Here is a 27,777-nt window from a genome sequence, read left to right on the forward strand (position 1 = left end):
GACTGCGTTCTGAGTAGTTCTGAATCTCATCTCGTGTCAATGACCGGAAACTTTTGAAGGATAGGAAACAGTCCAATCACTCTTTCAGAAAGCTGATCATCTGGAGGATCTTGAAGACGAGCAAGTCATAGCAGAATTGGAACCCAATAGAAATCCATTTCACATTGCCATTAGATTAATGTCTGTTTTTATCTGTTATGCGATTACCTCTTTCCAAGGATTGCTTCCTGATGTAAATGCCTATTCAGAGGCCGTTCAATCAATAAAATCATGTTATTCAGTATATCTCTGTTTTCATTTTAATTTTTCTGTTTTGTTTGCAAAAATGACGTCCGAATTTTTTGATAAACATTGCATCATGACACATAAGAGCTTTACAGGTACATGCTTAATAAACATTTAAAATTGCTGTAAATTTTAAGTGCTTTGGATCGTCTATTCAGAACAGGTACCCTCGGGGCATTTCCTTAAAATCCCCTGCAGATGATCGTGAATGTTTTCGCCAACAGACGAATTCGGTATCTTATCCCTGCAGAGCTGATCAGAGCGTTGGATTCTTCAATCCCCAGCAGGTTCTCACCACTGTACCTCCCCCCAAGCGGTGGTTTCAGATTATACACTCCCCAGTAGAGTTGACAATGTCAGACTATATACCCCCAGCGGAGTTGACAGTGCCAAACTGTATCTTCCCAGCAGAAGCGGATGCTCCTCAGAGTTCGAGGCCAGATCGATAATCCCAATGCCAGATCCATGGTTTCTTTCCTTGAAGCAGAACCTCGGTACCGTATCGGTGTTTGCTTCCCCTGCTGAGTCATCTCTCGCAGATCGTGGTTGCCAGAACCACTATCTCTTTCCCCAACAGCAGGTTTTCAGTGCCGTTCTCTCCCCAGTCAGAATCTCGGTATTTCGTCATTGCTAGAACACCGTGTGGCGGGTCATTTCCCCACAGAGTTCTTTGCGTTGTGCATCTCCAACAGCCTTGCCAAGGTCCAGAAGATGGTGATCATTTCCCCAGCAGATTCCCTTGCCTCGGCTTGTCATTCTACTCAGCATTTCGCATCCCTGCATGTAGAATCATATTGCATTGCATCCTCCCAAATCGCGTAGCATTTCCATTTTCATGGAGCATTACGCCATTGAAAAATTCAAACATACGCATGTAAGCATAAAACATTCTCGGTATCCCAAGTGATAAGCCAGAAGTTGTTTCCAGTACTCAAACTGAAGATTGTTCATGACTTACCTTTGTTATCCCCAGCAAGTGTCATTGGCCCATGCGTCGCCTCTATTATCGTTCCCTATTTCTGCCGATGCTGACAGGTATGAAGTTTCCGGTATTCAGACCGAAGTGGCGTTTAGGCCAGTTTTCTGATGTTCAAATCGAAGAAGTTTCCGACGTTCAGGTTGATGCAACTTGTGGCGTTCAGGCTAGTTTTCCGATGTTCAGATCGAAGAAGTTTTCGACATCCAGGTCGATGCAACTTGTGGTGTTCAGGCCAATTTTCCGATGTTTAGATCGAAGAAGTTTCCGACATTCAGGTCGATGCAACTTGTGGCATTCAGGCCAGTTTTCCGATGTTCAAAACGAAGAAGTTTTCGACATTCATGTCGATGCAACTTGTGGCATTCGGGCCAGTTTTCCGATGTTCAGATCGAAGAAGTTTCCGACGTTCAGGTCGACGCAACTTGTGGCATTCAGGCCATCCTCTCGGTGTTCAGACCGATATTAATAATCTCATATCTCCCGATGTTCAGATCGAAGTCATTTCCAGTATTCAGACTGATAAGCGACATTCAGGCCATGGTTATTTCTGTGTTACCATTTATTTAGGTATCTAGGTTGACATTCTTTTTCGGTATTCAGACTCATGAGCGGCATTCAGGCCATGGTTATTTCTGTGTTACCATTTATTTTGGTATCCAGGTTAACATTCTTTTTCGGTATTCAGACTGACTCTCACCGTACCAGACGAATTCTTCTTTCAAGACCACCTCTTTGCCGATTCTGGCAGGCATTGTTACTTCATTTCACTTCAGTGCAAATTTTCGGGTTTTTATTGTATTCAATCCCTTGATACCTCGAAAGCACGAAAGCCGCTGCTATCTTCTTTCCAGGTCTCCAGTTTATTGAATAGGGGCAGCTGTAATACCCCAAAATTTACCCTTCATTTTTTCTGGAAGCATACGCTTTACACCTCATGCATGCATTCATTTTTAGGTCATTTAGCATTTGCATTTCATCATGGCAATCGGAATCGGATCCAAGAAGCTTGAACATCATCCAGGACACTTTGTGGGCTCTATTTAGATGATCAGTCAACACAAGGGAAAGACTTGAGTTACTTCCAACAGGGGTCTATTCGTCAGTCAAAATGTTAATCTTGAAGGAGCAAAGGTTTGTTCATGAGCTGTCATGCTCGCTAGGCGAAGCCCACGTGTTTTGAAAAAAAAACGGAAAACGAAAATAAAATAAAATAATAAATAAATAAATAAATAAAAGAAAAAATCTTGGACTTGGACCTCTCTCATTTGAGCCCACAAGTCCACAAAAATCAGGTTATAAATTCAGAGTGTCATGAAACAAAAGGCCATTCTATTCCTATTACCCTGGCTGGAAAAAGATAGTGAGAGAAGAGCTAACGGAGTTCAGAGCAGCCTCCAAACCCTGAAGGGAACTCAACTGCACAGAATCACCTCTGCCTCACATAAACCCTAAAGATTGTTTTGTAAACCTCACGGGTGCAACTCAATTTCAATCAAGCTCTCCAATCAGGTTTGCCCTTATTCCCATTACCTTTGAGCTTTGAATTTGAATACTCTGAATGTTTGAGGTATTATGGGTGAATTTGATACCCTTTTGATGCATGTCTTTTTTGTGAATTTTAATGGCATGATTCATGTGGTTACATTTTGATTTGGGGGCAACCCTGATTACCCTATTTTTTTTGTCTCTAACCTGTTTGTTGAGTTTTTGTGAGGGCTCACATGACTTTTGCAGGGATAACTTGCGTGGTTTTCCACTTTATTTGTGGGATACCCCCTGGAGGTTCATTCCGGTTACCTGTACTGACCCACTTTCTTTGATGATGTTAGCTTGGAGGGATCTCAGGGTTTATCGTTCCTTTAATTGCTGTTACCTCAGATCTTCATCCGTGTGGTACCTTTTACATTTTTCCCGCATTTTACTGCTTTCCTAGCTGGAAGACCTCGATAGGAGGAAATGTTTTTGTGTGTTTATTTTTTTTTATAGGTTCCTTCGTCCAGGACTCCTTTTGCATGAGCATCCCAAACCCTAATCCTTCATTGATTTTTCTTCTCCTAAACGCATGTTTACTCCTTCTACTACAGGTGAGTAAGTCTCCAAAGGTCGAGCATCCGGTAGATTGCGTAGTAACGTCGTTCGTCCAAAACCCAATCCATAACCCCGTAGTTAGCCGAACTACGGCTTGCTCTGATTCTCATTCCAGATGAGATACGTAGGCATAAGACGCGATGTCTTAGCGAGCACACATCCCCCAAACTCATAGGTCAGCCGAGCTACGAAGACTCTGATTCTCATATTCAGATGAGATACGTATGCAGTGGATGCGTCATCCGCGCGAGTCATTTTCATTTAACCCCTTTTTTAGTAAACAACACAAGATAAACTCACACCCTTTAGACAAGAACTGCAAAAGTGGATCCCGTAGAGTACTACGGATGCGTAGGGGTGCTAATACCTTCCCTTCGCATAACCGACTCCCGAACCCAAGATTTGGTTGCGAGACCTTGTCTTTTCCTTTCCTCTTTTCAGGTTTACTTCGAGCGTTTCCTTTCCCTCCTTTGGGATAAATAACGCACGGTGGCGACTCTTCTGTCATTTTCTTTCGCTAGTTGTTTTTTCGCACACTGTATTTTTCAGGTTGCGATAGAAAGCTTAGTAAAAGAGTTTGTGGTGACTATCCCTGATGGATGTGATGATCTGAAGAGTGATGACTATGGAAAGATATATGTGAGAGGAAATGTTGTAACATTCTCCCCAGTAGTGATCAATAAATTCCTAGGAATAACAAATGAACTCAGACTGAGCTGGAAGTTACTGATGATCAGGTGTGCAAAGAGATCACGATCAAGCAGGTTAGACATTGGCCAAACAAAGGGAAGTTATCTGTTGGTAGGTTGAGTGTAAAATATGCCATCTTTCATAGGATTGGGACTGCCAATTGGGTGCCTATTAATCATACCTCAACAATCACTACTAATCTTGGGAAATTTATTTACGCCGTTGGAACAAAAAGAGTGTTTGACTTTGGAAAATTCATCGTGAACAAGTGTTGAAACAAGCCTTCTCTACTGCTATAAAAATGCCCACCTGCTTTCCATCCCTCATCTGTGGAATCATCCTAAATCAACATCCTGGTATTTTGCTTCCCATTGACAGTGTGAAGAAAAAGGATTCTCCCTTATCACTCCACTACAAACTCTTTGCAGGAACTCATGTCCCAGACATTGTTATGACATCCTTTCAGGCACCTGTAACAAAGTTTAAGCTTGAGATCTAGCACTACAACAAAGTTTAAACTTGAGACATTGATGAAGGCCATGATGTAAGAAGAGAAGAAGGAAGTTGTACAGGGTGGTGATGGCAATGAAGAAATTGAGGATGAAGACTATGCTGGTGAGGATGATGCTGATGAAGAGAAAGAAGATGAAGGAGGAGAGTATGCAACAACTGACTCTGATAGACAGAAAGATATCTAATTGAAGTCTTGTTTTGTTTTGTTTGTTATTATGTTTTATGGTCTGTGACCAAGATATTTTGCACCCTTAGGTGCCCCATTGTATGGGATCTTGCACTTTATGAATATGGTTTTATCTATTTTTGGTTAAATGCTTACCTTTGTCAGATTATGGCTAAAAATGGGGAGTGTTGTATGTGCTAACCACTAACCACTAACCACTATCCTCACTTACTGCCTGGTTGTGCTTAAGGAGAAAGGAGATGAAGGTCTGGAACTCTCTAGGCTACTGTGTTGTGATGTCAAGTTGTGATGTCAAACTTGATGTTGTGTCATCAACATGTTATTATGACATCAACATGTTGTTGTGACATCAACTTGACTAAGGGAGTGTTTTTGAGTGATGTTTTTGAAGTTCTCCCCGCTGCATATGCCTTTGATATGTGAGGTAAAACAAGTCGTGTTTGCTAGGGAAAAAACCCTTGAGAGGGAGTCCTGGTTATGTGGAACAGGGGGAGTACTGACTACTGACTCTGACTGATGTGATTGCTTGAGTACCCCTGTAATATGTGTGTTTGATATTGATATGTTTGTGTTTCAGTCTTATGTTGTTATCTTGGACTATGGTGCAGGTGTGCAAGGTGTACTTGGTTGTTTTATCCAAAAATTGCCAAAGGGGGAGATTGTTAATTCCTTGTATTTTTTATTGGCAGTAACTTTGGTAAACCTAACTTAGTTGCAACATGTTGAACAAGATGTCATAACATGTGGTTTTAACATCTTGTCTGAAACATGTTTTACTCTTGGTAATGTTTGTGTGTTTAACTGATTACAAAATATTCTAGGAATATTAAGTATTCCCATGTGACGTTCATGATTGAGGAATCATAGATTCTAATTGTTTTTTAAAAGATTCCGTTTTCTAAATGTTGAGACATTTTAGGAAACTTTTGATTGATAACCTAATCTTGTGCAGCTGGTTCACGTTGAGTATAAGGCCCAAATCCAGTTCATTCTATGGCTATATATAGAATATCTCAAAACCTAATTGTGGATGAAGAAAAGAAGATAATTGTGTGGTATTAGACTTTGAGTGTACGAGTTGTTTGTGAACCTTTCAAATATCATCTTGATATATGAGTAGGACTGTGTTAATTGGTTGTAAGGATTGTCAAGCACTCATAAGCTTTTAAGCATTGAGTGATTGTGTGTCTGTGAAGTGTGACTTCTGAATTTCTTATAATTGTTTGAAGTATCACTGTTTTGATTGATATGGAGGTGAGAAGGGTCTCACACTTAGGAGTGTCTTAGGTAGAAGTTAAGCATGGGTAATGATTATGATGTTAACTATAAATTGGAGATAGTTTGCAGAAGGTCTACAAACTAATACTATTTAGTGGATTTCCTTCATGGCTTGGTAGCCCTTAAATGTAGGTGTTCTTGTACACTGAATTAGGTTAAAAACTTTGTGTGTTCTGTTATTCTATGTTCCTATATATGTAAGTTATCTTGTTATTGATCAAATATCAATGTCTCTACATCTCGTAGAACATCCGATATCCGCATACCCGAATTTCATAAACATATGAATTAAGATTAAAGTACCTTGACCAATCATCCAATCTTTTAAAATACAATGCTTATGCAGTCTTGATACCACCATCTGTGATCTCACAAACAATTTACTTACAATGTTGCCTTCTCATAAAGAGATCAAGCATGTTATTTTCTCTATGAATGTGGATAATTCTCTTAGCCCTGATGGCTTTGGGGGCATTTTTTGTAAAAATATATTAGACATAATCAAGGTATATTCCATCAATGTTGTTCTCCAATTCTTCAACTCTAACTAGATCCTTCTTAACTTCAATGCCAATACTATGGTTTTTATTCCTAAGCGTGATAATGCTAATGATGTGGAACATTACATGCCTATTTCTATGTCTAATTACAAATTCAAAGTGATTTCCAAGATCTTTGCATATAGGTTAGCCTCCATTTTGACCAATTTTAATTTTGAATTTCAAAAGACTTTGTTCATGGTAGGCTTATTAGGGATAACATATTTTTGGATTTTGAAGTTGCTAACTTGGTCCACAAGAAATCCTATGGTGGTAAATTAATCCTTAAAGTGGACATTGCATAAGACTTTGATACTTTGGATTTTTCTTTTCTCCTAAAGGTGCTCATATGTTTTGGTTTTTGTCCTAAGTAATGTGGTTAGGTTGAAACAATTCTCAAATCAGCTAGACTTTCTATCTCCATCAATGGCATTCAACATGGTTACTTTCCTTGTCAAAGAGGAGTCAGACAACATGACCACTTGTCCCCTTTTCTATTTTGTATTGTTGAAGAGGTTTTAAGTAGAGGAATCACCAATTTTGTGGCCCATGGTAAGTTAAGTTTAATATTTAGCCCTATGAAAACATCCTTACCTTATCATGCTCTTTATGCAAATGATGTTATGATCTTTTACAAATGTAGGTCCTCTAATATTGAAGCCCTGATGCATCTGTTTGAAAAATATGTTTGTGCATCTGGTCAAGCCATGAACCCTTACAAATCCACGATATATGTTGGATCAATTTCCCTTAAAAGGACCTAGACAATTGCTTTTAAGTCGGGTTTTAACATTGTATATCTGCCTTTTCTTTACCTTGGTGTGCATGTGTTTAAAGGGAAGCCTAAGGCTTGCTTCCGAAGAATTATTGCTATCATGATCAAAATCAAGTTCTCTGCTTGGAAGGCTTTCATTCTTTTCATAGCAGGTAGGTCCCGACTCTTGAGAAGTGTGATTCAAAGTATGATCCTTCATATATTTCTTATTTATTCCAGCCTAGGAAGGAAATTTAGGGATGGATGAGAAATTTTTGAAGGTGGGAAAAACACAAGAAGGGGGGTTGAATTGTGTTGGATTTTCTCAAACTTTTCTTCTTTTACTTCTGATTGATCTTAATCAGATTCTAAACACTTATTTCAGAGTCTGAATTAGAGTCACTCAGAGTCTGAACTCTTGAATATCTTTATCAGATTCTACAACAGAATCTGACTTAAAGGTAAAAAATGATAGAAACAAAATATAGTTCAAAAATAAGTAAAGTAAAGCAAGAGACACAAGTAGTTATCCTGGTTCCTCTCACAACTTGAGAGTAGTCAAGTCCCCTTATACTTCTAAGGGATTTCCACTATAACCAAAATGATTACAAATGCTTAAGCACACAAGCTAGAGACTTATTTGCTTACACACATAAGTATACGACTTTCTTACTCAAACACACAAGTTTGAGACTTCCATGCTCAAGTACACAATCTCAAGACTTCCTTGCTCTAGCACACAAAATAAATACTTCCTTTGCTTAAACATACAAGTAAGAGACTTTAAATGCTCAAGCACTAAAGCAATATACTTATGACTCTATAGCAAACTATTAAGAGATTTGGATAACAACTACACTTGATATACAATCAAAGGTGTAGATATAATACAACTTAGAAAGACTCTAATACTTAAGAACATCTAAAATATACAAATGTTAATATGTTATAAGTCTAATAAATTTGACAGAGTAACTTCTCTTTGAATGTCAATGTATAGAGTCTTGTGGTGTGGTGCTTTGCTGTGTGGTGATCTTCTTCTTCAGGTCTGCAACTCCATATATAGAGAGGGAGAAAAAAGACATAGAAGAATTTCACCAAAAGGTTGATAACCTTTTTACTTGATTAGACACATCAAGCAAACACCTTTCAGCAAGATGAATTATCCGTTGAAGCCCAGACAACCAAGATAAAGATTTTTCCTTAAGTCTTCACGTGATCAAAAGGTCTATGAGTCTGTTAGAGTTGCCTCAGTTGAAGAGCTCATGCGTTAGAGGTTGAATTCCTTCAAACTCCACTCATCAGAGGCTGATCATATCATAGTCCACTTCTTGGCTTATGAAGCTTCAAAGTCTAGATAACCAGAGGTTGACTTTCTTTAGAGTTGACTTCCTTAGAGTTGAATCTTCCATCAGAGCCAGAGTCTTCAGAAGTGATCTTCAGAGCTAGAGTCTGATCTTCAGATGCATATTCCTCAAGCTTCTGTTCATCTAATCATATAATCGTTGAATAAATGTTAGAATACCCAATTGTTCTTTAAATACTTTGTTATCATCAAAACCCAAGAGATATGGTATTAACCAATTTTGTTCCAATAATCTCCCCCTTTTTGATGACAAACATAAGTATTTAAGAATTATGGTTATTGATTTAATTAACATGTTGACTTCAGGGTCTGAGGTTTGTAAGCTCTCCCTGAGTCTGATAGTTTAGAGGATGAGGTTTATAAGCTCCCTTTAAGTCCTATACAATTTAATTAAATTCCTTTAACAACACAATAACATTAATTTTCAGAAATAAAATTAAGCAGCAGTAGAATAATCATCAGATTCAGGTGCTTAAATACTCTTTTATCTGCCCCCTTTTGTCACCAACAAAAAGATAAATAGAAGCACAAAAAAGATACTGAAGAATTTTTTTTATTTAATCAGAAAAATATAGCATAAGTTCATAAAAGGTAAAAACAAGGGGTAACTAAATCCCAAAGCCTAAGGTTTCTGCTTCAGAAGCTCCATAACTAATTTTAGATCAACACCCATGACATCTTGTCTGGAATCCATAACCTTCATCATATCATCCATCTCTTTCTGCTTGTTAGCCATGGCTTCTTGATTAGCAGCAACAAAAGGAAGCTTTGCTTCCATAAGCTCTTGTCTCTGACTAGTAGAGGCAACAGACTCTAAGGAGATATACTTTAGATTCTGAAAAACTTATATCACATAGGTTGTAAGAGAATCCCATTTAGAAGCATAAGCTACTAGGTCAGAAGCTGTAGTTCTCTTACCAACCAGATTCTGCACTCTATCAAAGAAAATATTTTTGATTTCTTCCAGTTGTGCTTGGATATAGAGCGGAAGAGGTGGAATGCTTGTTTGTGGACTGTCAGATTATGAGGGAATAGATAGAATTGTTATGCCAAATTATGACACAACATCTATCCTTTTGAGGGAGGGGTGGTCAGATGGTTGGTATTCTTGAACAGTTTAGTTAAGGTTGGTTTCAGGTGAAGGTTGGTCCAAAGAAACTTGTTAAGTTTCAATCTGAGGTTCATATGTAATTTGAACTTCAAACTTATTCTGAACATGACTAGGTTCTACTTGAGGTGTAGGCTCAGGTGATGGTTGAGGTGTAGGTTGAGGTGAGGTTTGGGGTGTATGTTGGTGTTCTGATTGAGTTTCAGGTTGGGGTTTAGGTGAATGTCCAGGTTCTGGTTGATCTAGGGTTACATGTTCAGCTCCAAACTGAACAGATAAGTTAATCTGTTCAGAAGTTGTTTCAGTAGTACATGTTTGGTCAGTTTGGAGTTGTTGTGGTATTAAGGTTTGAAGAGGGATAATTTGGATATGTATGATAAATACAAGTGAGAGAGTCATAAGTTTGAGACCAAGAGAAGCAATGAAATCAGCTTTCCCACTACAATAAAGAAGTCATGTTGTCATTCTAACTTTGGTGGCTTCAACATCATTGGTCATTTGGCATCTAAAAGCAAGATGGATGAATTGCATGATTATAATTAGAAGCATGAGATTCATCATCATCCACATCTTTAGAGAATATAATAGATTGTCGGACAGGTTAACCTCTATTAGTTTGGGCTCCTCTAGTTTCTCTTGGCTCACCTCAAGTCCAATCAATTTATGTCCACGATAGATTATGAATACATTGTTTTCGCTTATCTTATTATTGAAGAGTTTTAGTTTGGTCCCTTCCTATTGTTCAATCTTCTTTGAATATATTTAATTGCCGTTTTGCTCACCTTTGATTTAAAAAAATTATAAAATCTTAAAAATTATATATTTTTTAAAATAATATACATTTATATATATAATTCTCTAAATTTTAAAGTACAAAATTTAAAAGTGTTCTAAAATTATTAAAGTCTTAATTATATTATTTCAAAGTTAGATAACTCGACTATCCAATGTTTGTATTGTATAATATATTTTTTTCTTAAAAATGTCATGCCATATCAAATAAGAATTATTATTAGTTTTGATGTAATTAACAATTTGTTTCTTTTTAATATAAAAACAAGATTTGAACTTTTCAAAATTAAATATATAATTAGTGTGATAGTTAATAAAAAAAGTGATATTTATTAAAAAAAATATAGTGATACATATTTTTTTGACAACTAGTGATACATTTATTAAAATATATTATCCGGTTTTCTCATATGTACAACAAAATGAAGAAAAAAAACTGAAAAACACGAGCTCCCCATTTCTCCGGTGATCTGGATTAACGTGAAAACCCATAACTATCCCTAATTTATTCGACTTACTTTATCCAGTTAGCGTATCATATCAAAACGAAGAAAGGGGTTCTTACGTCAATTCACTGCATAGCGAGCAAGCAACCCAAAAAACGCGATCTCAATACCCAAACTCAGTTACCTTTCCCGCAATTTAGATCCCGGAACCTCACTCGCTTCCTCCCAAATCACCGAGTCAACTCGCCGCCATTGTCAGATTACAACAACGAGTTCCATCTGATAATTCTCTGAGCTCATGGCATCAAGATCCTAACGGAAAATTCGCACGCATTCTGTCTCTTCCGAAGATATCAAGCTTCGCAATATCACCGAGTCACACCTCGCTCTTAACTCGGGAATGGCTTCTTCGGAAGTCGATTCCCGTCTGAGTCAGCTTGTCGTTCCTGCACTCGACAAGATCATCAAGAACGCTTCCTGGCGAAAGCATGCGAAACTCGCTCACGAGTGCAAATCTGTCCTCGAGAGGCTCAGTCTCAACAACCAGCAGTTACCTCCCGATTCTCCCCCCGATGCTGAACCGGAAACGCCTGGTCCACTCCACGACGGAGGTTCGGTTGAGTACTCGCTCGCCGAATCGGAATCGATTCTCATTCCTCTCATCAATGCCGCAGGTTCCGGCTTCCTCAAGATCGCTGAACCTGCCGTGGATGCCATCCAGAAACTTATAGCACACGGATACCTCCGTGGCGAAGCAGATCCCGGCGGTACCGCGGGTGAGGCAAAGTTGCTTTCCAACATGATTGAATCGGTTTGCAAATGCCACAATTTCGGTGATGACGCAATGGAATTGCAGCTTCTCAAAACGCTCTTATCCGCGGTAACTTCGATTTCACTACGAATTCATGGTGATTGTTTGCTTCTGATAGTTAGAACATGTTACGATATATATCTTGTTAGTAAGAATATGGTGAATCAAACTACTGCAAAGGCTTCTTTGATTCAAATGTTAGTGATTGTGTTTAGGAGAATGGAAGCGGATTCTTCCACTGTTCCAATTCAGCCAATTGTGGTGGCTGAATTGATGGCTCCTGCAGAAAAATCTGACGTGGATAATTCCATGACACAGTTTGTGCAAGGGTTTATTACAAAGATAATGCAGGATATTGATGGAGTTTTGAATCCCGTTACACCTAATAGTAAGATTTCTATGTTAGGTGGACATGATGGGGCATTTGAGACCACAACAGTGGAGACTACAAACCCTACTGATTTGTTGGATTCTACCGATAAGGATATGTTGGATGCTAAGTATTGGGAGATTAGCATGTACAAGACGGCATTGGAGGGAAGGAAAGGGGAGTTGGTTGATGGGGAGTTGGTGGAAAGGGATGATGATTTGGAAGTTCAGATTGGGAATAAGTTGAGAAGGGATGCTTTTTTGGTGTTTAGAGCGCTTTGTAAATTGTCCATGAAGACACCCCCTAAGGAGGCATCTACGGATCCACAGTTGATGAAGGGGAAGATTATGGCTTTAGAGTTATTGAAGATTTTGCTGGAGAATGCTGGAGCTGTCTTCAGGACTAGTGAAAGGTATTTCATTTTACTGGAGTTTCTTTTTAGGACTTGATTTATTTAGAGGTTGATATTTTTGTCACTTAGGGAGAACATGTACCCATCTTTGTCTACTTTAGCTGAAACTGTAGTTTTTGCATTAAATATAGTAGTAAAGTAAGTCGGTAAAGATGACCACATTATATAGGAATTTATAATCTGTTGCAGTTTTGTAAATTATCGGCCATGGTGGATCGCGGTGCCTGATTTCTATACAATCACCATGGCCAATTTGTGAAGAATAGCAGTGGCATGGCATTTTATGACTTTCCACCATGGCGACCATCCACCTTGATAACACTATCTTTTGACACAAATATAAAAATTAAATCAGTACTTACAACATCTAATAACCTATAACTCCCTTGTAGGAAATTATTATAGCCAATTTGATTATTGAGTTATACCTAGTTATTATGGATATTTTGATTGCTTTGAAATCACTTTATTCCTTAGTATCAATATAAGGTGGCGGTTATAAACAATCTTGGATTAATACAAAACTTTTTGAGCATATGTGAGAAGCTCACTTTCAATAGGACTGCAGACTATTTAGAAAATTCATCCTATGAAAATCATTTTCGTTGGTTTAGAAACAAGAATGAATATAGTTATAGTGTCAGCGCATATTATCCCCAGGTTTATATGAGGATCCTAGCTCTAGGTCTATGTCTATGAGGCTCCCTATCACTTAACTTACACTTTTTAATAACCTGTTATACATGATGGATTTTATCAATCTGTCTGTTAAGTTGAACGTTCTTATAGAGTAGGTCGAGACTATAAAATTTCATATGGTTGAAAACCTAATTTTGGAATATTACTTTTACGGGGTACTCTACTATATTTTGGGTTGATTGATATGGTCATCAGTAGGGGTGGCCGTCTGCTCAATATAAAATTTGAAGTGATTTGGTAGTTGTCTGTGTAGTGGAATCTTTGTTGCTGTTGACATCTCAATCCTTTCTGAACATTCGTTTCTTTAAAGCTTTTTACTCAGGACCTAATGCAAGCTACTTATCATATTTGAGATCCTATTCCTTTGTCAAAACTGAAAATACTCGGTTAGATTGTCTTTCATTTTCAACTTCAATAAAATAAAGATAGAATTGCCACTCGTAGTATTTCCATCTCAATGCACAAGAATGAATACAAATGTCATCATTAAATACAAATGGAGACTTTGTTTTTATTCTAGTCTTTTCAATTTTATGGAACTTCTGGATTCAGCTGTATCTGAGGTTATTTTATTTATTTATTTATTTTCGATTTCCTTGCTGTATGTGGCTTTGGGAACGAGGAATCTGGATTTTTCTGAATTATCTAGTAGATGCATATGTTCACTAACAATGTAAAACTTTTCCTCGACTTTAATCACCAAGAGGTACTTTATCATAAATGGTAGTGAAGATTGTTTGCCTTTCCTAGGTGTTGGAATTAATTAACGTACAACAACAACCAAGCCTTTATCTCCTAATTGGTGTCTGCTACATGAATCAACTTCTGCCATTATGTTATACTAGCGTCCAGACGGGCACAGAGCCCGTCTGTCCGCTTTTTTAATAAATATACGTGAAAATATATATAATATTATTTTATTTAATGTTAATTTTAATTGGAAGTTATATAAGAAGTTAATAGTAGGAAGTTATGTACGAGAAGATAATAATGGTTTCAATAGAAGTTATTATATAAGTTATTTAAGGGTAAAATTGGTAGAAAAATAGGCTACACCAAAACCAAGTTTTCCCTTTATATATTACTAGCGTCCAGACGGGCACTCGCGTGCCCGTCTGTCCGCTTTTTTAATGCACATCAAGTATAAGTGATATTTTTTATTTAAATATAATTTTTAAAAAGTACAGCATGTGGAAGTTATTAGTAGGAAGTTACGTGGAAGTTAATAATAGTGATTTTATTGGAAGTTATTAGGTAAATTACACAATAAAATAAGGGTAAAAATGGTAGAAAAATAGGCTACACCAAAAGAAAGTATTCCTTTTATATATTGTTATAGATTATAGATATTATCGATTCAGGATCATGTTTTTATCCAAATCGTTAATCTCGAGATCTTTTTTAAATAATTTTTCTTATAATTTTTCTAGGTCTTCTTCTACCTCTAGTTATTTGACTCCTTTCCATCTGATCTATTCTCCTTACCACAAAATCTTCAGGTTTCTCTCTACATGTCTATTAGAGATAAACTAGTCTAGTTAGTTATAACTGAAAACTGTCAGTATTTGTCTAGCATGTATCCTGCTATTGCAGATTACCTGATTGCAACTATAAATGCATTGGTTGTAATATTGAGATCAATTAATGAAAGCAAGGACTGAAATTGACGTTGATAATCCTGCACAGATCCAATATGTTTGAGGTTGTCGAGTTCTCCCAATGGATTATTGCTCATAGGTAGTCCGAACCATATATGGCAACATTCCCTGAAAGAACCCCACACCATTTCGGGCTCTTCTTCCATTTGATTGAACCATAGTTGCGCTTCTCCTATCAGATGAAACGCTGCCAATCCCACCTTGTCTCCTTCAACGCTTCTTTGGTTTAGAAAAAACCTGTCACAGCGCCTCAGCCACCCTAATGGGTCGTCTGTCCCATCATAAGTGGGAAATTCAATTTTGGAATAGCGCGGAATCATGCCTCCTCCCATTTGCGAGATGTTTTTGTCTCTGTGATCATTTTTGTTGCCCTTATTGTTTACTCCATCTCTTGAGTTGTCTTTTTTTTAACCATTATTCACTCCTTGAACTATGATGGAGAGGTTAGCCATCTGCTCTTCTAGAGCAGTTTGCCTGGCTGCCATCTGTTTCATGAATTCCCCCATGGTTGATACTAAATCCACGTCACCCATGTTGGCTCTGGATACCAAATTGTTATGTCCCTTTTTCTTGGAACGTGTTGACACAGTCCTAGACGCGGTAGAAGCTTTGCTTCGATCTATGGTAAAGGTAGAAGTGGACTCGTCCTTGATATAGTCTCTTCTTGAATTCACAAGTATTTTTGATAATAATTATTGATGAATTATATTGCCAATCTAAATGCCTTTAAATAGGCTTACAATTAAAGAAAAGTCCTAATTAAATTAGGTTAGTAACTACCTTTCCCTATAATTACTATTCCTATTCGTTCCTTTTTAAGTATTACTTTTTAAAAAAAAGTTGTTCCTTTTTAAGTGTCATATCAAAGTTCAAAGTAGGATTGATTGTTGTTTTGTCAAAACTATCCCTAATTATTTATTATATATAGAGAAAAAAGACAAATAAATTAATAAAAAGTTAAAAGGTAAAATAGGAAAAATGATAATCATTGTTTAAAAAGTAACAATAATTATTAGCTTTCTTGATATGTGTAAAAAGTCAAAAAATGAACGGAGGGAGTACCATTTAAATTTAAATGATACCGTAATAATCCTATTGAATAGGTAAATTCCTGTTCCAACCTAAAACTTATCCTAAGAATATTGAAATTCAAATTTAAAAATACTAACTTATTAAAAATAAATAAAATAATAAATCTTAATAAGCAGAACTAGAGGTATGTATCACTTTCTGTCATAGAATATCTTCTTCGCTAAGAAGATATAATATCTTCTTAGTGATAAGAACATTCTCCCGCTACTAACTGACTCCTCTCTCTCTTGCCACATATCATTATTTCCAAACCGTGAGTCTGTTCTGTTGATATGCAATTTCACCATTTGGGCCTTTCTCTTGATGGGTCCTATCGCATTACAAGATAAAACAGATGCGAAGTACTATGCACAGCACATAAAACACAACTGAGCTAAACATACACCACACGGAAACATAATAAACATGACTACTCTAACAAATGGGGGGTATACAAATTGAGGGAAGATTCAGACTTGTAACTTTGGAAAACAGAGCTATGGGTCAGTTGTTTAAGGGGAAGCCTTTGGAGGAGAATTCTTTTACCTATTTAGTATTGAATATACTTGAGAATAAGCAATTGATACTGAATGAATTAAGAGATTGTCACTCAGCTTGGTCTTATTTATATTGAGTATGTACAATGAGAATCCCTTGATTAAGAGAGGTAAATCCATACACAATCAATACTAATGAATACACATCAATTCTAATAATTATATATCATGTCTCAACCAAATCATATCATATCTTAACACTCCCTCTCAAGGTGGAGCATTAGGATTGTAGACATCAAGCTTGCCACACATATGAGTTATTCTTGGTCTTCGAAGGGCTTTTGTGAAAATGTTAGCCAATTGATCATTAGAACCAACAAATGAAGTGACAATCTCACCTGATACAATCTTTTCATGAATAAAATGACAATAATCTCAATATACTTAGCTTTGCTCATGAAAGATCGGATTAGAGGCAATGTGTAAGGCTACTTGATTATCACAGATGAGATTCATAGTGCCTATTTTACAAAAGCGCAACTCTTAGAGAAGATGTTTGAGCCATATGAGCTCTTGGGTAGTAAGTGCTATAGCTCGATATTCAGATTCAACATTAGATCTGGCGACGACATTTTGCTTTTTACTTTTCTATGAAATTTCCACTAATAAGAACACAATACCCAAATGTAGATTCGCTATTAGAGGGACATCCAACCCAATCGGAATCTGTGTTAGCAATGCTATCCGTATTACCTTTATCTTTATAAATGAGACCTTTTCCAGGAGCTCCTTTAATGTACCTCAAGATTCGAACCACGGCATCCCAATGACAATCACAGGGAGAGTTCACAAATTGGCTCACTACACTAACAACATATATGTTATCTGGCCACATCATGGTCAAATAATTTAGCTTCCCAACTAACCTCCTATACCTTCTAGGATCTGAAAAGGACTCTCTGATCTGGCAGCAGTTTGCCATTTGGATCCATAGGAGTGTCAATTGGCTTACAATCTAGCATACCAGTTTCTTCCAAGATATCCAAAGCATATTTTCATTGGAAAATAGAAACTTTTTCCTTAGAATGAGCTATCTCAATGCCAAGAAAATACCGCAATCTTCCTAGATCTTTGATATTATAAGATATTAGATAATATTCTAACAAATATGATTGTTCATGTTGATTGTTTCTATCAATTACCCATTTCTCTGCCCTTGTTATGTTGTGATTGTTTTATCAGTTTGAATTTTTCTCAAGTAATCATTAATGCAAGTAATATTTTCTTCTCTATTTTTTAAATTAAGTCTTCTCTATTTTCTGTACACTATATGACACTAGTCATTTTTCTATTTTATAATTGCTGGATGATAGAAATTACTTCTTCTGATGGTTCCAGTTGTTTGATTGTGGTTGTGTAGGTTTTTAGGTGCCATCAAGCAGTACTTATGTTTATCATTATTGAAGAACAGTGCTTCAACTCTTTTGATTGTTTTTCAGCTGTCATGCTCCATTTTCATCAGTCTGGTATCAAGATTTAGGCCTGGATTGAAAGCAGAAATTGGAGTGTTTTACCCTATGATTGTTCTTAGAGTCCTAGAAAATGTTTCTCAACCTAATTTTCAGCAGAAGATGATAGTTCTTCGATTTCTAGAAAAGCTCTGTGTTGATTCACAGATATTGGTTGACATTTTTATCAACTATGACTGTGATGTCAATTCGTCAAACATATTTGAGAGGTGTGTTATGTTTTATTATATTTTACTTTTACGGTACATATTTTAATTTTCTATTTGAATATTTTCTTGTTTAGAATATGATTCTCAAGTTTAATCGCATTTCTACGTTCTTGATTGTTTCATAGCACTGTATATTTTATATCTTATCATTATGTTCTTAGGATGGTTACTGGACTTCTTAAAACTGCTCAAGGTGTTCCTCCTGGTGTTACAACCACACTTTTGCCACCTCAGGAAGTGGTACTAAAACTTGAAGCCATGAAAAGCTTGGTTGGTGTTCTAAAATCAATGGGAGACTGGATGAACAAACAATTGCGGATTCAAGATCCTCATTCAGCTAAGAAAGTTGAAGTAGCTGATAATGGCTATGATGCTAAAGGTTTCGTGATGGAAAATGGAAGTGGAGTAGACCTAGGTGAAGGATCTGATTCTCAGTCTGAAACCCCAAATGATGCATCTGATGTTTCAACTATCGAGCAGCGCCGGGCTTATAAACTGGAACTTCAGGTAAGAAATGAATACAATTCTGAGAAGTATATCTTTGTTCTTGCCTTGGCTGTTTATTAAATAATCTAATGCAAGTTTATGCCAGGAAGGTATATCACTTTTTAATAGGAAGCCTACCAAAGGAATTGAGTTCCTTATCAATGCCAACAAGGTGGGTGATTCACCGGAAGATATAGCTACTTTTCTTAAAGATGCATCTGGGTTGGACAAAATTTTGATTGGTGATTATCTGGGTGAAAGAGAAGAGTTATCCTTGAAGGTAATGCACGCCTATGTAGATTCCTTTAACTTTCAAGGGATGGAGTTTGATGAGGCAATCCGGGTCTTTCTTCAAGGATTTAGACTACCTGGCGAGGCACAAAAGATTGACAGGATAATGGAAAAGTTTGCTGAACATTATTGGAAATGTAATCCTACGGCTTTTTCCAGTGCTGACACAGCATATGTCCTTGCCTATTCAGTGATAATGCTAAATACAGATGCTCACAATCCTATGGTGAAGGACAAGGTGGCTCAAATAATTCTCTTGATTTGATGTACAAATAATTATGATAGGCATGATGACTCATTTTCTTTTTTTGGTTGTTGAGTTATGCAGATGTCTGCTGATGACTTCATCAGAAACAATCGTGGCATTGATGATGGAAAAGATCTGCCTGAGGAATACTTGAAGTCCTTGTTTGATAGAATTTCTAAAAATGAAATCAAAATGAAAGAAGATGACATGGCTTCCCAACAAAGGCAGGCTGTGAACCCAAATAAACTTTTAGGCTTGGATAGTATATTGAATATTGTGGTACGTAAGCGTGGGGACGAGAGTCATATGGAAACTAGTGATGATCTTATCCGTCATATGCAAGAACAATTCAAAGAGAAAGCTCGCAAAACTGAGTATGTTTACTCATATCCACTCCTCTTCTAGAAGATATTATTTTTTCAAATTCTTTTCTCAGGCCGAGTAGTACATTTTACCTGAGTTAGTTTTTGGCTTGATGAATCTTAAGCTTATTTTATGCGTCCTACCATCTTTACCAGTATTTATCTGCTTTTAACACAATTCCTTCTGTTTGAATTATGGTGTGTATCATTTTGAAATGTTCATGGTAGTGTTTTTCCCTTTTCATTTAGTATTTTAAAGCCAATTGTATAACTCATTTGCTATTTTGAAGTTGACTTGTTTTTTGTTTGATAGAAGTTTATTTTATTGAAATTATAGAGCATTAAATAAGGAAAGAGGGGAGAGAAAAACGAAGACTTTGAACTATGACTATGTTTTTGATGATACAAAGGACTAAGCACCAACCCTTATTTATATTAATATACTAGACTTTTAATAAAACAAGGTAACAAATCCAGAAATATAAAGAAATATCGAAATTTTATTCTAAGAGATAGATACTATAAATTACTCTAAAATACAACCTAAATATTATGTGATAGAGTTGTGGAGATATTAGCATTATATGGAAGATTGTAGTGCTTTGATACAATGTTAAAATTATTGGCCAAGGAACAGGGAAAAATAAAGACTTTGAATATGATTGTGGTTTTTTTGAGGACATATAAGACTATGGTCTAATCCTCATTTATACTAATACTACTCCCAATTCTGATTAAATAAAGATAGAAATCAAGAAATGTGGAAAACTAATCTTAAAAGATAACCTATAGTACTCTGAGATGCAATCCAGATATTCTGAAATATTCTTTCTCGTGTTCTAACAATTTTTTTTTTGTGGTTTCTGCAATTAGTTTTGAGGGACAAAATAAACTCCCTAGCCTATCTCTTTTTTCTTCTTGATATGTAGTTGCTTGCATTTTGCAGGTCAGTTTATTATGCAGCTACAGATGCTGTAATCCTCAGATTCATGATAGAGGTGTGTTGGGCACCAATGTTAGCTGCTTTCAGTGTAGCTCTTGATCAAAGTGATGATGAGGTTGTAATATGTCTCTGTCTTAAAGGCTTCCGCTATGCTATTCATGTTACTTCCGTAATGTCTATGAAGACACATAGAGATGCTTTTGTGACTTCATTAGCAAAGTTTACCTCTCTGCATTCTCCTGCAGATATTAAGCAGAAGAATGTATATGCAATTAAGGTTGGTGAAATCCATGTTCTCTTCTAGATGGCTTATGAACAATATAATAAGCTGAAGTCATTATAAATTAACAACTCTCATTATGTGTTACTACAATACTTCCTACTTGAGTGCCAATGCTCCTTTTCAAAATGCACAATTGTTTTTAATGTATTCAAATTCATTGCTTTCCGTAGTATATTTTATTATTTCAAATCAAATCCATGTTTTTTCTCATTTTCTTTAATGAACGGTGTGCAGGCTGAATAATATATTTCAAATATTAATAATGCACAAGCATAATAGGTTTATCTTAAGAATGTGTGGTTGAGTCTAACTCAACCCTACAAAACCGGCTAGTAGGGTGAGGATTGTCCCCACTTATAAACACATGTTCAGGCCATATATTGTCCGATGTGGGACTTTTAACACCCCCTCTCACGCCCAGGATTGAACGTCTGGAGCGTGGAACTAAATGGTGGGTGTCCCAATATTAGGTGGCCCAACGGATGTTAAACGAGACTCTGATACCATCTTAAGTATGTGTGGTTGGGCCTAACTCAACCCTACAAAACCGGCTAGTAGGGTGAGGATTGCCCCCACATATAAACACATGTTCAGGCTATATATTGTCCGATGTGAGACTTTTAAAAGTTTATATAGGCTATTTTAATCTAATGATCATGACTAATGGACTAATGGGACAAATACAAATTACTGTTACTAATAATGAAGTACATTATTTGCAACACTTCCCCTCAAGCGGGTGGATGAATATCTTTCTTTCACATTTTGGAAATAATCTTTTCAAAACTATTGCTGTTCAGCCCCTTAATTAGAGGATCAGCAAGGTTGCCTTGGAAAGAGACCTAAGGAGTGCAGATTTTGATGAAGTGTCTGTCAATTTCATCAAAGAAAAATACATTATTTCCAATAGACAGTTTTATACTTCTTCATTATTCTCCGTTATTTTATATTGTCCTATCTAAAGCCACGCACGCCGGAGACTGGAAGTACTTTCATGACAATATGCATTTCAAAAAGGCAAAAATAGTTTGGACTTCCCTTCTCCCGTAAATGTTATAATCACTAAATTTTTGGAGTTTTTGGAGATTTTTGCCACATTAGCTTAAAATGATCACTGCAAAGATATCCGAGGACATTTAAAAGTTGTTTTTAAAAAGTGGTAATTATTATTGGCATCCAAACCAAATGTTATTATCTTTTTAATAGCCTGACATGGTTTTGAATTTTTCATCTTTATCGTTGATAGGAAATAATTACTATTGCTGATGAGGATGGAAATTATTTGCAAGAAGCTTGGGAGCATATCTTGACTTGCGTTTCCCGATTTGAGCATCTACATCTTCTTGGAGAGGGGGCTCCACCAGATGCTACCTTTTTTGCCTTTCCTCAGAATGATTTGGAAAAAACAAAGCAAGCTAAATCAACCATTCTTCCTGTTTTGAAAAAGAAGGGACCTGGAAGGATGCTGTATGCAGCTGGCACATTGATGCGGGGTTCATACGATAGTGCTGGAATTGGCAATAGTGCTTCTGGAGCAGTCACATCAGAACAGGTGAATAACCTGGTTTCAAATTTGAATATGTTGGAACAAGTTGGGAGCTCTGAAATGAATCGCATATTCACTCGGAGTCAGAAGTTGAACAGTGAGGCTATAATAGATTTTGTTAAGGCCCTATGCAAGGTCTCTATGGAGGAACTGAGATCTCAATCTGATCCACGTGTTTTCAGCCTTACAAAGATGGTTGAGATTGCGTATGTGTATTACTCACCTACTTCATTCATGCTACCTCTTTGTTCTCCCTCTGAATCATTTTATTTTTTCTCATGACTCTTGGGGCTCAAGGGTTAGGGTCTATTTCAAAAGCAGCAAACTTAACCGCACTTAGCTCATGATCTTTTAGAGGATTGCAATATTTATTCAATGAAAGAAATATTTAAATAAAAAAATGAAACTAGATATCTATGGTACGATTGAAAACAGTTTTTTTTTTTTAAAAACAGTTTTGGAGAAAAAAAACTGGTAATTTTATTTTTTCGAACATATTTTGACAGTCTTGGGATGTGGTGGTTCGATTCTAGCAGCAATGATGGTGGTAAAGGGTGTTGGGCAGCAGTCAGCAGCGGCAGGTTGGTATTGGGTGGTGACAGTGTTGGTAGCATTGGCGGCAGTTGAAGCTACAGAAAGTTGGTGGTGGCTATGGAGGGTTCTAGGCAGTGACGGGCTAATGGGGTCAGACGGTGTGAAAGTAAAAAATGTGAACAAAAACAGCTCTTGGTTGATGTTGTTTTTAGAAATAGAAAACAAGAACGAGTTTTGTAAACAAGCAAACATAAAACACTTGCTCAGATGGGTTTAATTTTTAACTTGATTTTTTTTTATACTAAAACTGTAATCAAACAAACCCAAAATTGGGGCATAGCATTAAGCATAAGATTTATTTTCATGGTTGATTGATGTTTTTACACTGCTGCCTAAATTATTTTGTTTTCATCATTATTGTGTAACAGGCACTATAATATGAACCGCATTCGGCTTGTGTGGTCAAGCATCTGGCATGTTCTCTCTAATTTTTTTGTAACCATTGGATGTTCTGCAAACCTTTCAATTGCAATTTTTGCAATGGATTCCTTGCGGCAGTTGTCAATGAAATTCCTGGAGCGGGAAGAGTTGGCTAATTATAATTTTCAAAATGAATTTATGAAGCCTTTTGTCATTGTTATGCGGAAGAGTAATTCTGTTGAAATTAGAGAACTAATTATCAGATGTGTATCTCAAATGGTTCTATCTCGTGTAAACAATGTCAAATCGGGGTGGAAGAGCATGTTCATGGTAGGAGCTGATCAACATTTTTCTTTAGAGAGCTTCGTTTAACACTATTATTTTGATTGTCTGTTGAAGTTCTTTTCCCCCCCTTTTGGTTCCTGGCCTCTACTTATTGCTCATAGACTTGATTTCAGGTATTCACTACAGCAGCTTATGATGACCACAAAAACATTGTACTCTTGGCTTTTGAAATTATTGAGAAGATTATTCGAGATTACTTTCCATACATTACTGAGACTGAAACCACCACCTTCACTGACTGTGTTAATTGTCTAATTGCATTCACGAATAGTAGATTCAACCAAGAGATTAGCCTAAATGCCATTGGTTTTCTTCGTTTCTGTGCAACAAAGCTAGCTGAAGGAGACCTTGGATCATCATCCAGGAATAAAGATAAGGAAGTTTCTGGAAGGATTTCCTCAACTTCACCTCTAGAAGGAAAAGATGGGAATCAAGATAATGGAGAGGTGACCGGCAAGGATGATCATATCAATTTCTGGTTTCCTTTATTGTCAGGTGAGGACATTATATTAAGTGTTCTAGACAAGGATGATGTTTCTGGACTCTGGCAAGTGATCAGTGCTTCATGTTACCATCTTGCTTTATGCTTTAAGAAGCTTAACATATTGCAAATGTACTTATTCATTTATCTGCAGGTCTATCGGAGCTTAGCTTTGACCCAAGGCCTGAGGTTAGGAAGAGTGCCCTAGATGTCCTGTTTGAAACACTACGCAAGCATGGCCATCACTTTTCACTACCTTTATGGGAAAGAATATTTGAGTCCGTCCTCTTTCCTATATTTGATTATGTTCGACATGCTATTGATCCTTCAGGGAGTAGTCCACAGGTCAATGAAGTAGAGACTAATGGCGAGCTTGATCAAGATGGCTGGCTTTATGAGACATGCACAGTGGCCCTCCAACTGGTTGTAGATCTTTTTGTCAACTTTTACCACGTTGTCAATCCTCTTTTAAGAAAGGTCCTGATGCTCCTAGTAAGCTTCATAAAGCGCCTTCATCAAAGCCTTGCTGGCATAGGTATTGCTGCATTTGTTCGATTGGTGAGTAATGCTGGAGAGCTACTTTCTGATGACAAGTGGTTAGAAGTGGTTTTGTCGATAAAAGAAGCAGCAAATGCAACACTCCCTGAATTTTCATTGCTCGAAAGTGAAGGCTTTGTGGCTAGAAATGGAGAACATGCTTCAGCAGTTGATGATGACAGAGATCTTGTTGAGTCTGGGTCACCAGATGATTTAGAAAGCCAAAGAGTTCGTCGTCTGTATGCTTATGTAACTGATGCGAAATGCCGAGCAGCTGTTCAGCTTTTATTGATTCAGGTAAAATTTGTATTCAACTTCAGATTTTGTTGAAATTCCTTACTGAAAAGGAAATATAAAGAAGCCCATGAGTTGTTGTGGCTGGGGAATTTCGTTAGTTAACTTCATTTAGGGAGTTAGAGACTGCTTGGTCAAGATCTTTTAATGTTATGATTGGATTTTTAATATATATGCCATTAAAATTCTGGATAGTATTAGTATTAGGAGTATGCGTTGGAAGGGAGACAATGTATCTTTCTCATTCAATACCTCATTCGTAGAATGTTTCTACACATATATTTACCCGTATGTATTCCAGTAAACATAGATGCTTTTGATTTTGAAAAATTATGTTAACTCTTCCTGAAATTGGCAGGCTGTGTTGGAGGTCTACAACATGTTTCGGTCTCACCTTTCAGCGAAAACCATACTACTCCTATTTGATGCTTTGCATGGTGTATCATTACATGCGCACAACATTAACAACAATACTCTATTGCGTTCCAAGCTTCAAGAGTTTGGTTCTATGGCCCAAATGCAAGACCCTCCATTGTTACGTCTTGAAAACGAGTCATACCAAATATGCCTTACATTTTTACAGAATCTTGTTATTGACAAGCCTCCTAGTTATGAGGAAGTAGAGGTGGAATCTCATCTTGTCCGGCTTTGTCAGGAGGTTTTGGAGTTTTATATTGAAGTTGCAGGTTGTGAAGAAAAATCAGAATCTTCTCTTAGGAGAAAGCCACATTGGTCAATTCCTTTAGGCTCCGTGAAGCGGAGAGAATTAGCTGCACGCGCGCCACTTGTTGTGGCTACTCTGCAGGCTATTTGTAGCTTGGATGATATTTCTTTTGAGAAGAACCTGTCTCATTTTTTCCCTCTTCTCACTAGTTTGGTAAGTTGTGAACATGGGTCAAATGAGGTCCAACTTGCCCTTTGTGATATGCTTACTTTATCAGTTGGCCCTGTTTTGTTACGGTCATGTTGATCATTTGAGCAAGACTAACCCTGCATTTTGAGATGTGTAGAGGATGTTTTGTATTAAATCTCTTTTGTTCATAGTTTTCTGCATTCCTTTGTTTTCCGTTACATGTCCATAATATATTACCAGTAAAAATCAATATTTATCACCAAGAGTTTGCATTTGCATTGTATTGCCAAGAAAGTTTAATTTTGAAGTATTTGAAAAACAGTGGAAATACAAAAACATTTGCATTGTATTTTTAAATAATAAAATGATACTATAACCAAGATTAAAATACGAGTTTTAAAAATGTTATTTTTTCAGAATGAATTAACAAAGAGTGGTCTATGTTGGAATTACACTTATGTGGTTAGCATGCATGGTTAAAACACGGGAAAAATGCTCAATGAGTGTCCTAAAAATACTCTTTTAAATTTCTAAAATAAAATAGTAGTTGTTTTATATAAGAGATAATCAATTAAATATATTGATTATTCAATAAATCTTCAAATTAAATTATCCCTTATATAAAGAAACGAAAGTAGCATTTCTTTTAAAACTTAATAGAAAATATTTTTTTTTTCTGCCAGAGACATGAGTAATCAATCCCTCTAAAACCATCCGTATATGCTTGTGTAACTTATTTGATTTACTAGAATTTCAAAATCCGTGGGTGGATCAGACATTGGATTAATCATTCGATCAAGACATGTTCTGGGTGGAGGTGATCCTCATCTCATCAATAACAATTATATTGATATTATCTACAAAGCACCGATTCTGATATGGACAACGAACACGACAAGATATGACATAGATGACATTGATACTCCTACACAAAAATATTATGTCTTTAATTCTTTATTGATGATATTACTTTAATACATTTGTGAATGTATCAAAAACAACTAGGGAGTTGTTCTCTAGACTCCAGACGCGTTTTATTTATTAACTCGCGCCATAACCTTCTCTCTTCCTTCTCCATTTTCTGAAAAGTAACTGAAAAAACTCTATTTGAACTCTTTTGCTGCAAACCATGTCCAAATCCTATTTGAACAAGTTTCATCAAGCTTCATTCAACCCATTCTACTTCATTTGCTTCATATCTCTCCATTCAAGCTTCTCATCCACAAATTTAATTTGCTAAGTATCTCATTTCATTCATTTTTGTGTGTTTTTTGAATGATGTTTTAGGTAACATAGGTTGTTTAAGCTGCATTAGATAATAGTAAAATCAAATAGGTAGCTGATGTATACATGCATTACTAGTTAGTTGGAGCTTAGGGCAACAATTAGAGTTCTTCCATTAATGAATATCGCAAGTTCATCCAGAGATGCATCTCCAGATTATGTTTGAACTATTTTTGAAGATTTATCTTTGGATTTGTGTGTGACTACATTTTGGTTGAATTTTGATGTGACTTTCTAGTTTTATTACAGGTGCAATGACTGAAAACAACCCAAACAGAATTAGGCTCGGTCGTGTGTTCCAACACACCCTTGTACGATGTGTATCTTGACCGCACTATAGTAAATGCCATTGTCTTTTGCCCATACGGGGGTCACCGCCAGACGCGTTAGTTAGACCTCATTTTGTTGTACTCCAAATGAGTGGCATGTGGGCTAAATCTGATGTACCCGCATCTGCTAGAGCGAATAATACGTGGTAGTTGTAAATTATTTCGAGATCAGACCTATAGGCATGACTTTTTGAGGAAGGAATTCTCCAGTTGGCCCTCTTAGAAGGTATTATTGTTGAGACTCAGAATACCTTGTCGTAC

At 36.6% G+C, this 27,777-nt stretch overlaps 1 protein-coding gene across 1 annotated transcript; it reads left to right on the forward strand.

Annotated features, from left to right (window-relative positions):
- The first annotated feature begins 10,995 nt into the window (after positions 1-10,995).
- LOC127075784 (brefeldin A-inhibited guanine nucleotide-exchange protein 2) lies at positions 10,996-26,116 on the forward strand. The gene is made up of 11 exons (XM_051017253.1): positions 10,996-12,618; positions 17,964-18,281; positions 18,443-18,788; positions 18,874-19,296; positions 19,387-19,679; positions 20,614-20,887; positions 22,140-22,645; positions 23,402-23,723; positions 23,852-24,233; positions 24,374-25,053; positions 25,409-26,116. The coding sequence occupies exons 1-11, from the start codon at positions 11,426-11,428 to the stop codon at positions 26,018-26,020; spliced, it is 5,349 nt and encodes a 1,782-aa protein (XP_050873210.1). The 5' UTR covers positions 10,996-11,425; the 3' UTR covers positions 26,021-26,116.
- Positions 26,117-27,777: the final 1,661 nt, after the last annotated feature.

Source organism: Lathyrus oleraceus, chromosome 4 (genome assembly GCF_024323335.1).
Source record: "Lathyrus oleraceus cultivar Zhongwan6 chromosome 4, CAAS_Psat_ZW6_1.0, whole genome shotgun sequence".
NCBI lineage: Eukaryota > Viridiplantae > Streptophyta > Magnoliopsida > Fabales > Fabaceae > Lathyrus > Lathyrus oleraceus.